The 14591-nt window shown below is 36.7% G+C and overlaps 1 protein-coding gene across 8 annotated transcripts in view; it reads right to left on the bottom strand.

The window, feature by feature from the left end:
- Positions 1-1600: 1600 nt before the first annotated feature.
- FRYL (FRY like transcription coactivator) overlaps positions 1601-14591 on the bottom strand; it is a 226746-nt gene continuing 213755 nt past the window's right edge. For all 8 annotated transcript variants that reach the window (XM_072944315.1, XM_072944291.1, XM_072944305.1 and 5 more), the window contains 5 exons: positions 14329-14427; positions 8986-9054; positions 5222-5332; positions 4050-4240; positions 1601-3723 (listed from right to left, as the gene is read on the bottom strand). In XM_072944315.1, coding sequence (XP_072800416.1) covers positions 3465-3723; positions 4050-4240; positions 5222-5332; positions 8986-9054; positions 14329-14427 — 729 coding nt within the window. In that variant the 3' untranslated portion in view covers positions 1601-3464. The remainder of the gene's footprint in view (positions 3724-4049; positions 4241-5221; positions 5333-8985; positions 9055-14328; positions 14428-14591) is intronic.

Raw genomic sequence — 14591 nt, 5'->3', positions numbered from 1 at the left:
AACAGATTCACCTTGATAATCTATTGCTTTATTAAAAAAAATTTTAATGGAGGTAGTGGGGATTGAACCCAGGACCTGGTGCATGCTCAGCACATGCTCTACCATTGAGCTATATCCTCACCCCCAGATTCACCTTTAAGTAATCACTGAGTACAGCAGATGCCTGTAAACCAGTCAGGAGTCTGGCAAAGATCAGATAAGGTGGTGGTGGGGCCAAATGGAAATGAAGGACAATAACTCCAGGTGTGGGTGAAGGTGGTGGGTTTTGCTCTAACACTTAACTACTGACGTGGTTGAGGGTGTGTATGGGGTAGGAAACTGAGCAGACAACGTGGCATGCAAGTGGTACATAATATATGCACCCTGAGCATTTGCTGAACAAATGAGAGACAATATAAACATACCTGCAATGAGTCCTAAGACAAATTCAGTGGTTATTAACACAGCTGTTAAAATAGCTACTAATCACTCTTAAAACTTAATATTGTTTGCCATTGATTTTCCTAATAGAGCAGCTAACTCTGTTTTACAGTTGAGGAAAGCAAGGATCAAGGTGTGTTTTAGAGTTAATGACCATTCAGACATTGAACAAAGTGGTACAAAAACTCAAGGATTATGGTGAAGACAGTCTTTGCAATAAGGCACTGTCAAACTGCTTACTGGAAATTTATAAAAAGTGATTTTGAGCGAGAGAGGCTAGAAGGAAATACCCTGGAGTACTGACCTCTCTGCCTGTCAAGAGACGTGATTCTAGTTTTCTTCATGTTTCTTACACTTGCTTAACTGACAGTGGATTGATTACTTTGGAAATTTAAAAGTAAGAATATGCCATAAAGTACAATCATAATGACACTGGTTTTTATTTCCTTTCGTGCAGGTAATCTGGTGTCTGAGCAGCTCTCACAGACCTAAAGGCGGGAGGCTCACTCCGGCTTTGGTGAGTCTGTTCCAAGCGAACCTGTGACGGTTTCCTAAATTTAAGGTAGACTCGGGGAACAGGGCGGGGGGGGGGGGGTACCACATCCTCCATCTTACATCACTAAAAGTAGAAAGCGTGTTATAAATTGAGTAAAAATCTTTGGCTTTGTACTTCAGAAGCAGCATGGAGAAACTGCCAGATCTCTTGCTGTTATTTCGCAAACTTACTATTTAAAAATAATAAATTTAGTGGGGAAAAGAAAAAGGTTGTATGAGCAAAAACTGGGCTCTGCTTGAACTGAGGTGTTCCATAACTTAAGAATTTGATATATTTTGTTAATAAATGCAGAATCTGGGTCTAGAGGACGAGGAGCAAAATGGTGTACATTTTAAGAAAATCCGCTTGCAAAAGGACAATCCTAATGACTTTACATCTGCATCTTGCTTTCTGCCACTGTATTCATTTCTATTACATTATTAATAGGCTTAGTTACATATAAATAGGAAAAGGAAATTTCAACTGTTTGGAAGGTTTGTTTTGGGTAATTAGTCAATTGAACTTAATCTGTTCTCCCTTCTTGAAGGAAAATTATTTTTATGAATAATGAAAGCAATGTTTGAGGAGTTCCTTAATTATGCACACTACAGTCATTCATCCTTTCTTAAAATACAACACAAACCAACAGCTACAATGCTTTTTATTTTAACAAAAAGGATATGAGGAGGGTGAGAAAAATAGGGGATGGTCAGATAGGATGTAAAGTGTGGCGTGTCTCTGGACACCACCCCTCTCTTCCTGCCCCGCACCCAAAAGTTATTAAATAATTTAAAGGACACCATTTACAGTACCAGAACACCATCAAAATAATTGTGTGTGTGTGTGTGTGTGTTTTTTATCAGGGTCAAAAAAATACAGTGATTATGAATGTGCTGTGACCAGTTACAGAGTTTTACAGGTAACATAACTCTAGTCAGCAGTCCCACGGCGTGCCAGTGCCCTCAGGTAATGCACTTGAGCATAATTCCATTTCTGGCAGGGTCCACACCCCCAAGAAAAGGCAAAGCTAAGCATTTCACGTCTACATTCTAAACTCTGGAATCCCAAAGCCCAGTTTAAAAGAAGAGTCACAGTGGATCAGAGATGCATATAAAAAATACAAGTTGTTCCTTTCAAATCGGAGGAATTGTGGGACTACATTCATTTCTTTTACAAAATGCTATTTTAAAAAAGGACAGAGAATCCAGTTCATGTTATGCTACAGACCTGGACAGTGACTCAGGATATTGCATGTTTTGGCAGTCTGTCTTCAGGCTTCTTTTTGTCTTCCCCCAGAGCCCCAAGTTCCTTTAGGGTGAAACACGTGAGTCCTGAATAAACTTATAAAAATGCATTTGCATCTCTCTTCTTGAATTCTGCAGACTTCAGGGCCTGCAAGTCATATATTCTACCATCAGTGACCACAATGTTTTTTTTAGCTTTGTACCCCTATTCTTGTATAACAGTGCATTGCACAAATGTACAAGAAAATACTGGTTTTAATCTATACAGTTTCTATAATAATTATGGAGTAAAATAAGTTAACTTTTCTAATGAGAAGAGCTGGCGGGCAGCATACATCTTTATTTTACATTTTAAAGTCTCTGCAGGCATCTACTTTGGTTAGTTATCAACAATCGTAACATAAGCACTGATCAGAGAACTGAGCAGCATTCCAATAACGTTAACAGATATATTATTTCTTTTCGAAAGACTGGGAAAGCCCAGTTTTAAAATATTATTAAAATGTTCTAACATTTACACACTATGAAGAGTTAGATCTAATAAAATAAAATTTTTTCAAAAATAATCTTGCAGTGCTCTTTTAGGCATGCTCTGAGACGTTATCACCAAACATCCATACCTTGAAAATATGACTGTCACATATTCACACACCTCAGCTCACACACATACACACACACACACATACAAATTCCTTATACAGACCAAAAAACAAAACACCCATGCCCTTATCCCACATGTTGAAAAATCAATGGTTTTTGCAAAGAAGTCTTTCTGTGTCTATCTATCCGACTGGATGTTCTTCATGTAGATGATTTAAGCATCAACTGTGGATTATGCTTGTGACTGCCAGACATCCAAGCGGCTTTGCAGGTCTTCAGCTAAAATGAACCAGCCTCGATTTCAGCCTCATTTCACCTGCTTTCCAATGTCTCAGTATTAGAGGCCATTATTGCAAACATTCTTAGAATTCTTTTCTTTTTCCAGAAAGTAATGTATTTGTACGCATCACTTTTAGCCCTTTTCTTTTCACGTAGGTAAAATAATTAAAAAATTTTCTTCATACAGTTATTGTGGGAGGTATTGGCAGCTGTTAAACAATTAGTTTTTTTTCCCCCTTCAGATCTCTGTTTTTGACATTAGTTACACTGTGGTTGTGGATGCTGCCAAAAAAAGTCATCAGTGAATTGCAAGGGTCCATAAAAGGTGCTTGTTAGTATTCTTAATCTTTTTCAGTTTAGTCTCTCTCCTAAATGCCTGAAGTTTCTCAGAATCCAGTGCTCACCAAATTTCCAATTGGTTTGGCCTGTGCTAGGAGCTGGTATGATTGCACCATGCGTAGAGACTCTCTTATTTCCAGATTAAGTTCCATCAGTTTGTAGTTGGCTTCTGACATGTCCAGGTCAGAGCCGATGACTGCAAAGCTTCCCGTCTGGCCCAGCGTCTGGTGATGGAAATAGATGTGTAACAGCGTCTGGACAGGGTCATCTTCACAACTGCCAAAGATGTCATTGGGCCACAGAGATCTGAAAATACACAGTATTTTTAAGTCCTGAGACTCAAAGCAATTATTGGTTAAGATGAACTACTTTGAAGTTAATACCTATAAAAATAACAACAAAATTTCCTTATGAATCACTGAGGATCCGTTTTAATATTTGAGCAGATATTACTGAAAGTATCACAGAGAATGAACAAAATCTAAAACTGGCATCAAACTGTACAAAATAAAGTCAGGTTTTCCTTTCACGAAGATATAATATTGAAACATCAAATTGAAAACCAAACCCAAATCATCGTAAACTCCCAGCTGGGGATACAAGCATCTCCTCTAAATCCCTTCACATTTTACCTGAAAGCTTTGACTTGTGCTACAGCTGATATAAATTCCTTGTTTTTCAAAGTTTCAATTAAAGAATGAATGGCAGTTTCTATAGTAGTTTGCGCAGCTTTGGAAATGTCAATTTCTTCATTTTCTGAGGCAGACTCAGCTTCTTTGAGGATACTTTCCAGTTGGGCAAGTTCCTCTGACATGTTGAAGACCTAAAACAAATAAATATGCCTTAAAAGGATGAATGTGGACACTCTAACAAAAAGAGCATTTAATTGGCCATGAAGATACGTCTGATGGTATTTTCTCTTAAAGATTATCTTCAATTGTTAAGCTCAGTTGTTACAGGCAGTTAATATTTCAAGTTCTCTATTCAGTTGGGATAAAGAATTTTAGCCACCCGATAGCAGTCTTTAAATACTGTTGATAAAACAGGTTGTCTTAAATGTGATAAATGTTACATTGTAATATGTAAAACAAGTTTGCAACCAATGTTTATATTGGTTTTAACATGTGATATATATTTCACCTTGGATAGTAAAAATACATTATTTTTTTGTAACAGTAGGCTTGGAAATGTGGGAGCATGATGAAAAAAATTTTTGACAGTAATGAGGGTCTTTATATTTGAAAAGGTTATTTACCCAGGGTATTTGTATAAACCATTCTGTGTTTGTATTTTTTTTAAAATAAATTTAACCATTTTAGAAAGTGAAATGATTTCCTCAGTGATAATTTTGCTACCAGCAGTTGACAAGGGGGAGGAAGACTAAAGTCCCTATCTTCAAATCTATTCATTGCATGATTTCTACATTCACAGTGTTCTTATTTATTCTTGTGTGCATTACTAGAGCCAGAGAAATACTATGTGGACAAGATGTCATGGGGTTTCATGATACAATTTTGTCTTTATTGAATTGATATGTGCTTGATTTTTGATTACAGATGATCCACTGCTGCTACTTAACCCTTAAGGTCTTGAGCCTTTTACTGCTGAATATCTGCTGTCAGATTTACTAATAGGTCCTGAAATAGCACATCATTTAAAAAACTGATAATGCTTAGCTGGAAGAAAATAAAAAAGATTCACCAATAAGCCACTTTTAACTTAAGTGCTCCTATAAGGAATATATATGTATATATTACAAGTTTTTAGAATCAGTTACAGATACCTACTACAACTGGATATTTACCTCTGCTTCATTTTTTATTGTGTTTACTTGGTTGATAAGTTTACAGTAGGCTTGGAACAGAAGCAGCAACTGAAAATGCAATTTGTATAACCTTCGGCAGAGCTCCAGTTCCTGGAAATAAATAACACTGTGTTAAATGTAAGTACTATTTTCCATATTTGACTAGATAGCATATTTCTAATAAGAATTTATAAGTAAATGATTATGTTAAAATGGCCCTGGCATTTATTTTTCTGCAGTAAGCAAGTTAATATGGTGTGAAGTTGATGAAAGATACATGAAAGATGCTCTGAAGACTGGGATTAAAATAAAAATGTAAAGATTAGTTACATAATTCATTCTTAGTGTGAAGCACATTTTCAATTAGATAAATAGAATTTTTCATCAGGCAAGAAAGAGAATGCTTTAAAAAGGATTCACTAGAACTTAAAACTTTAAATTCATGATGAAAGGAATTTGCATATTCTCTTGCCACATTGAGATGTACATCTCATTGCATTTATCAACAAATACTGGATAAAGCAAAAAATAAAACTCTGGATAACCTCTCACCTAAAAAGTAAGAATCATTTTTCTTAAAAATGAATTCATTTTTCTAAAAAAAAAAAGCCACTTTGTAATCTCATTGAAATAAGACAATGAAATTAACAAATACAATTGAATTTTTTTTAAATTAAGAAGTTTAAAAGATATGTTAGAGATGTGCAAAAAGGCAACTGCTGGTTGTACATATTAATTATAAAACCTCATTTTCTTTGTAGGACTAAAACATTTCATGGATTAGGGCTACGTAGAACTGAAGCACACGCTACTCTTAAAGCAGTCCATGACAAAACATTGCTAGGTCACAAACGGCAAATGAAAACCAGTTTGTCTGACATGGATAAGTAGTCTATAAATTAAGACAGGTCACTTACTGCTAGAATTTCCATTTGCTAAGCAAGAAGGTGATCAGGTCACAAAAAATACAAAGGAAGAAAAAGACCAAGAATTAGTGTAAGAAGTCATTTTAACTAGGGTCACAGAAGTCCCAGGCAAACTGAAGAACATTTAATTACACCGCAAAGAAAAGTTTATGATGCTATTTCCAGAATAAAACTTTTTAGACATTTACTGTAACAATCCAGGGTGTTTTTTAAAGCTCTTTGCCAAATAATAGCTAAATTATATTTAGGCTACAGTTTATTTCTTGAGCAAAAGCTCCAAAGAATAAAATCAAACTAATGGGATGTTGGAAAAGTTGGCCATTGAAAGTGGTCTTCTATCTAGGTTTTTATAGCCTTTCTAAAAAAAAAAAAAAAAAAAAAGCCAAATGTAAGAAAATTTCCATTAGTAAAGTGGAAACCTCTAGTAAGAAAATAAGAAATGAATTACTTACTTCTCAGAAAAGAATTGGCTTATAATTTTATATAATAAGTACTTGCCCATGAGAAGATTATCTCTGGTGTGACTCATTCTAGGTTTCCCACCCTTTACTGATTAAATCCTAAGTTGCCATAATTAGTGCTGAATCAGAAGGTAAAATATTGAGAGCAGATGTGTGTTTTAAATTGCATTCCAAATGTAATTCAGTAAACCTCAGAAATTCAGGTTTGAATCAAGTGAGATAATGTAAAATACATGGTTTATGTACCATTTAAAAATTATTACATTAAAATTTCTACAGCAACTTAGACGTAGTCTCATTAATGGAGAAGAATGGTTTCTGATTAAAACCGCAATCACAGTAATGTAAATATAGTCTAAAAGTCCTTTTTGAAGCCTGCTTTCTAAATAGTTTTTGTCTGTAAAACTATTTATAAAACATTTATTCCTATCAATTTAGAAGGGATTTGCTAAGCAAAGGTGAACTTCAGCTCTGCACTGCTTACCATAAATTATGTAGATGGTCATTCTGTGGACGTTAGTTGAGCACAACCCAATGTCAACCATATTAGCATATCTAAATTTCTAGGGTTTTACTTCATACAGTTTTGTATGGACACTAACAACTATTTGACTTTTAAATACTTTCTTCCCATTTCTATTGATATAAAAACTGACTCCACATGTATATATCCATAGCTTCTACTTTGGGATGTAATGGAAAAGAAATTACTGTTAAAATTTATGATCACAATTGTAGGAAATAAAACAAACATAATTTCATAGCTCTGAGTTACCAGAAATCATGCTAAATATGCTAACACTGTACATTTAAAAATACTGCTTTTTAAGTGTACTTTAATTTGTATATAGTCTTTTCTTTTTTTTTTTTCATTTTTAGAAATATTTTTGTGGGGGCAGGGGAGTTATAGCATGTGCTTGCACAAAGTCCTGGGTTCCGTCCCCAATGCCTCCATTAAGGGGAAAAAAATTTATTGCTTACTAATGCAAACGACTACACTGGTATACAGGGACAGATAGTACATAATGTGTAAAAAGTGACCCCCACTCTCAAGGAGCTGAATATGAAAGGAGAGCTAAGATATAAATGAAAGTCTTAAATGTACAGAGTGTTTAGTTTTCACGTAGTAGAAACCCTCAAGCTGTGTTAATTGACCCAGACTTCTAGACGTGGAACTCATTTTCTTCAAGGTAGAAGGGATAGAAGAAATCACTTAGTCTAACCACTTAATTTACATATGAGAAGAGCAGTTTATGTCACTGGCTTAAGCCATAGTGGCAAAGACAGAATTAGAACCAAAGGATCTAATTCTAGTCTGGGGTTAATTCCTTATTTTGCCTTGTTTCTTTCTTTACACAGATGATATGATAATTTCTTTGTAACAGAGCAGGATTTGGAGTTAGCCTTCCTAGTTCTGACTTTTTCCCCCTCAGTTTGAATCTTAATTCTATTTACCTACTGATTTTAGATAAATTAGCTTCTCTGAGCCTCAGTTTAAATTTGCACTTACATTCTCTCCTCATTTATTTTAAAATATTTATTGGTTGTTTATTATTTATCCTCATCTGCATAATAGGGTAATTTTAGCGTCTAGTAGACAGAGTTGTAAGGACAGAGATAAAGTGAAATGCTCAGCACGATGCCTGGCAAATGTTAACATTTATTATTATTATTTTCTAAACATTTCAGTTGTTTAAAATTTCAAACTTATAATAGCACAATAACTCTTACAGTGACTAAAAATCTAACAATCTGATGTTGAAAAAGATTAGAATTCTGATGTCAAATGCAGAGGTGGTTAACTCAGTAATGCCTCTTCCCCAAGTGAAGTTGCACTTCTACTAGAATAATGTGTACGTCTTAATTTATCCTCACTTAATGTATGTGTCATATACATGCACTTTTCTCTAAGAAAATATATTACTGTTATTTTCACTGAATTTCATAGTAGCAAAAAACAATTTATCCAATGAGATTTTCACCTTTGGAAAGGCTAATATGAATGTATGTAACATTTCTCAGGGTTGCCTTCCTGTCCAGACAATTTATCTGTAGAATACTAATACAGAATGAAAAATTTTTTAAAGAGGCAGATGCAACTAAAAGCCAACTTGGACTGTCCAGATAGCCATCGAGCTTATCTATTGAATGTTATTAAGCTTCAGTCATAAGCTGGCTGTTCACTTTTATTAAAGTGAATTTTTCATTACTAAACCAATATTTCATGAAACCTAACTTTTACAAAGGTTGTTCTGATAACAAAAATGAAGTGTTACAAATAGTCTTTATTTCTAGAAGTATCAAATAAGGTCATTTGAGCACACACATTATTTTACCTGATACAGAAATACAGCAAAACAAAGACTAAGAAACTTACTTGTGCATCTGTGTTTATCCTATACACGTCTTCTTTGGCACCGAATGTCCTCTTACAGTTGTCTAACCACTAAAGAAACAAGTTAACAGTAAATTTTAATACAGCAATTGTACAATGCACAGTGAAACTGGTACTATTAACAGCCTGCAGATATAAAACAACAAACTTAAAAGTGAACTTGAATTTCTAGGACTGGCTGTAGACATAGACTTTCATCCCCATTTGAGCCGAATCATTTATACATAAAAAACAAAACAGGGAGACTGTCAGTGTGACTACATGCACACACTGGTGACAGTTTTCTAACAGAAACACAGTCAGTCAGCTGTCATCTCTTCCAGGGACCTGAGGTGCTCTACTTCAGTAAAGAATATTCTTCATTTTGTAGATTTTATTGGAAATCTTCACAGCCTATACCTGACCTTTGTCTAATGTAAGATGGGGAAATGAGATTGCGCTTCCTCTCTGTCGATTTAATAAAGGCAACTTAGAGAATCAGCCAGGTCTGTTTGCTTATCAGAAGTGTAATTCTCAGAAGACTAGTGTCAGTTTTAATTAATGAAACAAACTAAAATCCATTTTAAATCTTATTTTGTTACTTTTTTTCCTTTTTGGGCAGTAATGAATGATGAACATTTTATCTCCAAAGAATATTGAACACAAAAGCCAAATACGGTTTTTCCTTATCCAGGGGCTAGTCCTATAAGACAGATATTTATTTAAAGGACCTTTTTCTTGGTCAAATAAAAAGAAAATAATAGCATTGTGGTTTAATGGGGAAAAAACACTGGAGTCACAGAATTTCCAAGCTGAAGTAAAAGCCAGGGGTCTTCAAATTAAGCTCCTAGATTTTGATAGTTTGATATTATTAATACTATCAGTTATTGTGACTTCCTTAATTCTTTTCTTGTGTGATAGATGAAACGTAATACAATTAACATATGTCTATATATATAATAAATCATTAGGACATTTTTTCATTCAGACTTTGAGAAAAACTACCAGCTACATTGTTTACTCTTTGAAAATATTTCAATACTAGACATTTGAAATTCTCAATTGTAGCTTAACGTTCTACACGCAAAGAATGACAAGTAGACGTCTCAGTTATTTCAAAACAATCTCTTTGACCTTATGTCCCTTTCTTCCCAGTCCCTCAGCCTGCAAGGGCACTTAGGCTCTTTGCTTGACAGCATCTCGGAAGAAAAACATGTTAAGCTTTCCTAGTGAGATACAGCTGCCTGCAGCAATTGTCAAAAGCTATCCAGCAGATTTCTTTATATCAGCAAAATTCAGCTGACATCTATCATGGAATTTGTACACTGAGCTTTAGTTACACAAAATCTTAAAATGTTTATACACATTGGCCCAGTCTGTCCAAGTATACTGATAAATTTGAAAAAAAATTTAATTGATTTATTTAGTGGCTTATTCTTACTAAATATAATTTTTTGTACTGTATGCCTAGTGATACGGCATTTGGGGGGTTACTAGTCAACATAATTATTTCTGATTTTTATTCGGTTAAAAGACAAGCCCCCAACCCTACTGTCTTGTGGCTGCACACTGGCCTGAAAAGTACAGGTCCACACCTTCCCAGCCAGTGTGGACAAGATACAGTAGACAGTCTGTGTATTGAACAGGCTCCAGTTCACATGTAATCAGTCTTACTGTCATGATGGGGTTTTTTTCTTTTTCTTTTTTAACTCAAGGCTCAAATAAAGGTTAAACTTTAACTGGAGAAGTTCAACTTCTGGGTGTGATGGAGTAGCTGGTTTGAGGCCAGTCCTCCAAGGACAGCTATGGAAGCAGAATCCCATCTTCCAGGATTTAGGCAATTAGAGAGAAATACGGAAGGGCGCCCACGTGGATCCCTGCATTTACTCTAGGAGGTGTGCTTTCATGTCCACAGGCAAACCAGAAGAACAGAAGCTAGTGGCCGGCAGTTTCACTGCGTGGGGAAAACAAGGCGATCACAGACAGTGAGACACTGAGGGCCAAGATCCTGGAGCAGCGGGGACTGCAGAGAAGGGAGCTACCAGTCTGCAGTCTCCCCTCAGGGCACCTGTTCCTGTGTTTATCATGTGCATGGGGAGAGGCTAAGAAACCAGGTAGCAGCATCCGGGAAGCTGAAGAGGTAAGCAGAGATTTCTGGTCTTATGGTGCTGGGGAGACAAAAATTGTTCAAGTCCTGCCAAGAGAGCGGGGTCCTGATAAAAGCCCCAGTCTTTCACTTGTGATCCTTGGAAGACTCAGGAATAATAAAAGAATGTGTAACTAAAAAACTATTAAGAGGGGAAAAACTGAATAGTGAAAAGTACTTGGCTGATAGAAAAGAAGTTAAGAAAGGAGGGGAGAAGTAACAGATTAGACGGGACAAGAAATAGATGGTAGCTTAGGAAGGATCAAGTTCATTTTTCTCTCCCATGTGAATATTTAATTGATTCAGCACAATTTACTGAAAAGAATATTCTTTTCCCATTGCATTGCAATAGCTTGCCTTTGCTGTAAATTATGATTATATATGTGTGGGTCTGTTATGTTCCACTGGTCTGTTTGTCTGTTCTTATGCCAGCACTACACTCTTTTGAGATTTTTAGCAGGTCTTACTGGCTGTAGGTTCAGACCTTGTTGTTGCTCTTCTTGGACAAGATTTGGAAGACTTTCTGTCAACGGCAGACAGTAAATATTTTAGGTGTTGCAACTATTTAATTCTGTGTTGCAGTACAAAAATAGCCATAGCCAATATGTAAACAAATGGGATGACAAAGTTTCAAAAATTTTTTATTTACAAAAACAGGCAGGGGGCCAGATATGACCTGAGGGCTATAGTTTCCTGATCTGTATTCAAGATTGTAATCAGACTCAATTTCCATTTGTATACCACCTGAAATTCTGAATGAGATTGCACTAAATCTTCAGATCATTCTGGGGGAAAATGACTCTCTACACTGTTGAGTCTTCTGATTTATGAACATGGTATGGCCCTCCATTTATTTAGGTGGCCTTTACTTTCTCTTAGTAAGATCTGAAATTTTCTGTGTGGAGGTTTAGCACATCTTTGACTAGACTTATTTGTAGGTAACTGACGTTCTCCTCTTGTAAGTGGTATCTATTGCTGTATAACCAGCCACCCTAAAACGTAATGGCTTCTTAAAACAAGACAAATCTATGTGTTGGCTGGTAGATTCTTCTGGACTTGCCTAGGCTCTCTCATGAGTCTGCAGTCATCTGATGGCTTAACTGGGGAAGTTCCCAGGCTGAAAGCTGGCCTCATGTGTTTCCCGGTGAGCTAGTGGTCAGCTGGATGCCTCCATTCTCCTCCATATGGCCTCTCATCCTCCAGCAGACTAGATTTCCAGAGTGTGTCCCAGTTTATACTCTGACAGGCATGATGGCAAAAGTAGAAGCTGCAAAGGGCCTCTTAAGTGCTAGTCTCAGAAGTTGCACAGTATCACTTCCGAATTTGACTGGTCAGAACAAGTCACAAGGCCATCCTAGACTTAAGAGGTGGGAAAACAGACTCCATCTCTTGCTGGGAGGAACAGCGAAGTCATATTGCATAGAGATGTGGACACAGAGGAGCGTGATTCACGAGGGTTATTAACGGAGCAGTCCACCACAGCTTCTAGGATAGGCAAAGATTTCTGAAGACACAAAAGGTACTAACCATGATAGAAAAGACTGATAACTTGGACCTAATTAAATTAAAAACTTCCATTCACCAAAAAATGCCGTTAACATAGTGAAAATGCTAGCTGCAGAGAAGGGAAAAATTTGTAATACATATACCCAACAAAAGGCTTATGTTTAGAATGAAGAACTACAAATCAGTAAGAAAACCACAAATAACTCATTTACAAAAACGGGTAAAGTACTTAAGATACAGTTCACAAAATAGCTAAACAAAGATATCTCTATGAAAAGGTGCTCAGTCACCAGAGGAACGTAAAATAGTGTCACTGAAAAACCACCTCACACCCACCAGAAGGACCACAATGTTAAAAGCTGGCCACATCAAGCGGTGGCAATGGCACTAAGCAATGGTAGCTCCTGTGCACACTTCTGATGGGACTGTAAACTGATACAACCTCTTTTAGGAAACTGCTTGGCAGAATCTACCAAAGTTGAACATATGTGTACGCTCTGACCCAGGAATTCCACTCCTTGGATGGATACTCAAGAGGTCTGTGAACAGACATACATAAAACACATGTATAAGAAGGTACACAGCAATAGTATTTGTAAGATGACCAGCTGAAAACTCTTTCCTCTTCTCCAGTCTGTCCAGATACAAGATTTCCTCTTATAAGGGGAGAAAGCCTTAACAAGTGTTTTCTCATACCATATTCTGTCTCAGAGATAATCTCCCAATCTAAAATGACCATCTTTCAAGGACTAAGGTCGTATCTCTAGTCCATGAAGTTTTCCTATTAGCCAGAAGTGACCTCTCCCTGGAAATCATAGCGTTTGGTCTGTGTCCATTCTCTGTTAGGTCTGTGTGATTTCGAGAAGTGCCTTTCATCGCAAATAATTTTAATTATTGCTGTAATTGAAGTGACTCTAATTTTGTTACTAATTCCTCATGCACAGTATTTGCGCTTTATATTCCCATCTAGAATATTTAGAGAATAAGAACCAGATTTTTTTACACTTCATTTTTCGTAGGCCTTCACATGTGATAGATATTTAATACTTATTAGTAAAAGACCACCTCCTAGTCTAGGGGGAAAATGCCTGTACTGTATGCAGTTTGTGTGAAAAGGAGAAGTTTTTTTTTTTTTTTTCTTTAAGTTTTTCTGCCCCTGTCAATTGAAAACATGGTGGATTTACTCTCAGGGAACAGAACTACTGTGCTCTGCAGTGCCAGACTGGAGTTAAAGAAACACTTCTTTGCAGGTAACATCTGTAATCGACTACATGCTTGTTTCTCCCTTTGGAGACGTCTTAGCACTTGCACACGTACATGTACACATCACAGGAAAACGATCACAGCTTCGTCACAGGTTGCAGATTTTCTGGACCAGGACATCATTAAGTACTTCTCAGAGAAATACTGCTTTTATATCCCTGCTTGCAATGTTGACAATGTTGACATAGTCTCCACACAGAAGCTTTTTATAGAGCTAGTTTTCCGTTGGGCTCTTAGGCTCTTAGAGGGCCAATTTCTAAAAGCTAAAGATAGGAATTTACTGGACAGAGAGCTGCGAGGCCCCACCACTCTCAGTGTAACCCTGAGGCAAGTGCTAACAGGTCCTGTTCTCCATCTCAGCTCTTCTGCCGAGTTAACACTTCTAGTGCCACAAGCAAACTCCTTGTTTTACATGGTAAGAAGGGACTGACCTGCTCAGCTGCTTCTCTTTTGGCGTTGTATGTATCCAGGTGTTCTTGCAACTCCAAAACACTGAACTTGAGTGTTTCCAGCAAGTCACATGACATCAGCTGTCAAATCAGAAACAAAGGGATCCAGGTCATCATTTCTGATCACAATCATGAGACTGAAAACTTTGGGGTCATGGGTTAGTTGGTTTCCAGCCCAGCTTAAGCCAGCATCCCCTACTGCACGCTGCCCCCAACTCAGGGCTGACCTTTCACTGAAACATAAG

The sequence above is a fragment of the Vicugna pacos genome, chromosome 2 (assembly GCF_048564905.1).
Source record: "Vicugna pacos chromosome 2, VicPac4, whole genome shotgun sequence".
Lineage (NCBI taxonomy): Eukaryota > Metazoa > Chordata > Mammalia > Artiodactyla > Camelidae > Vicugna > Vicugna pacos.
The sequence above is the reverse complement of the archived record's forward strand: the minus strand, read 5'-3'. Positions and strand labels throughout refer to the sequence as shown.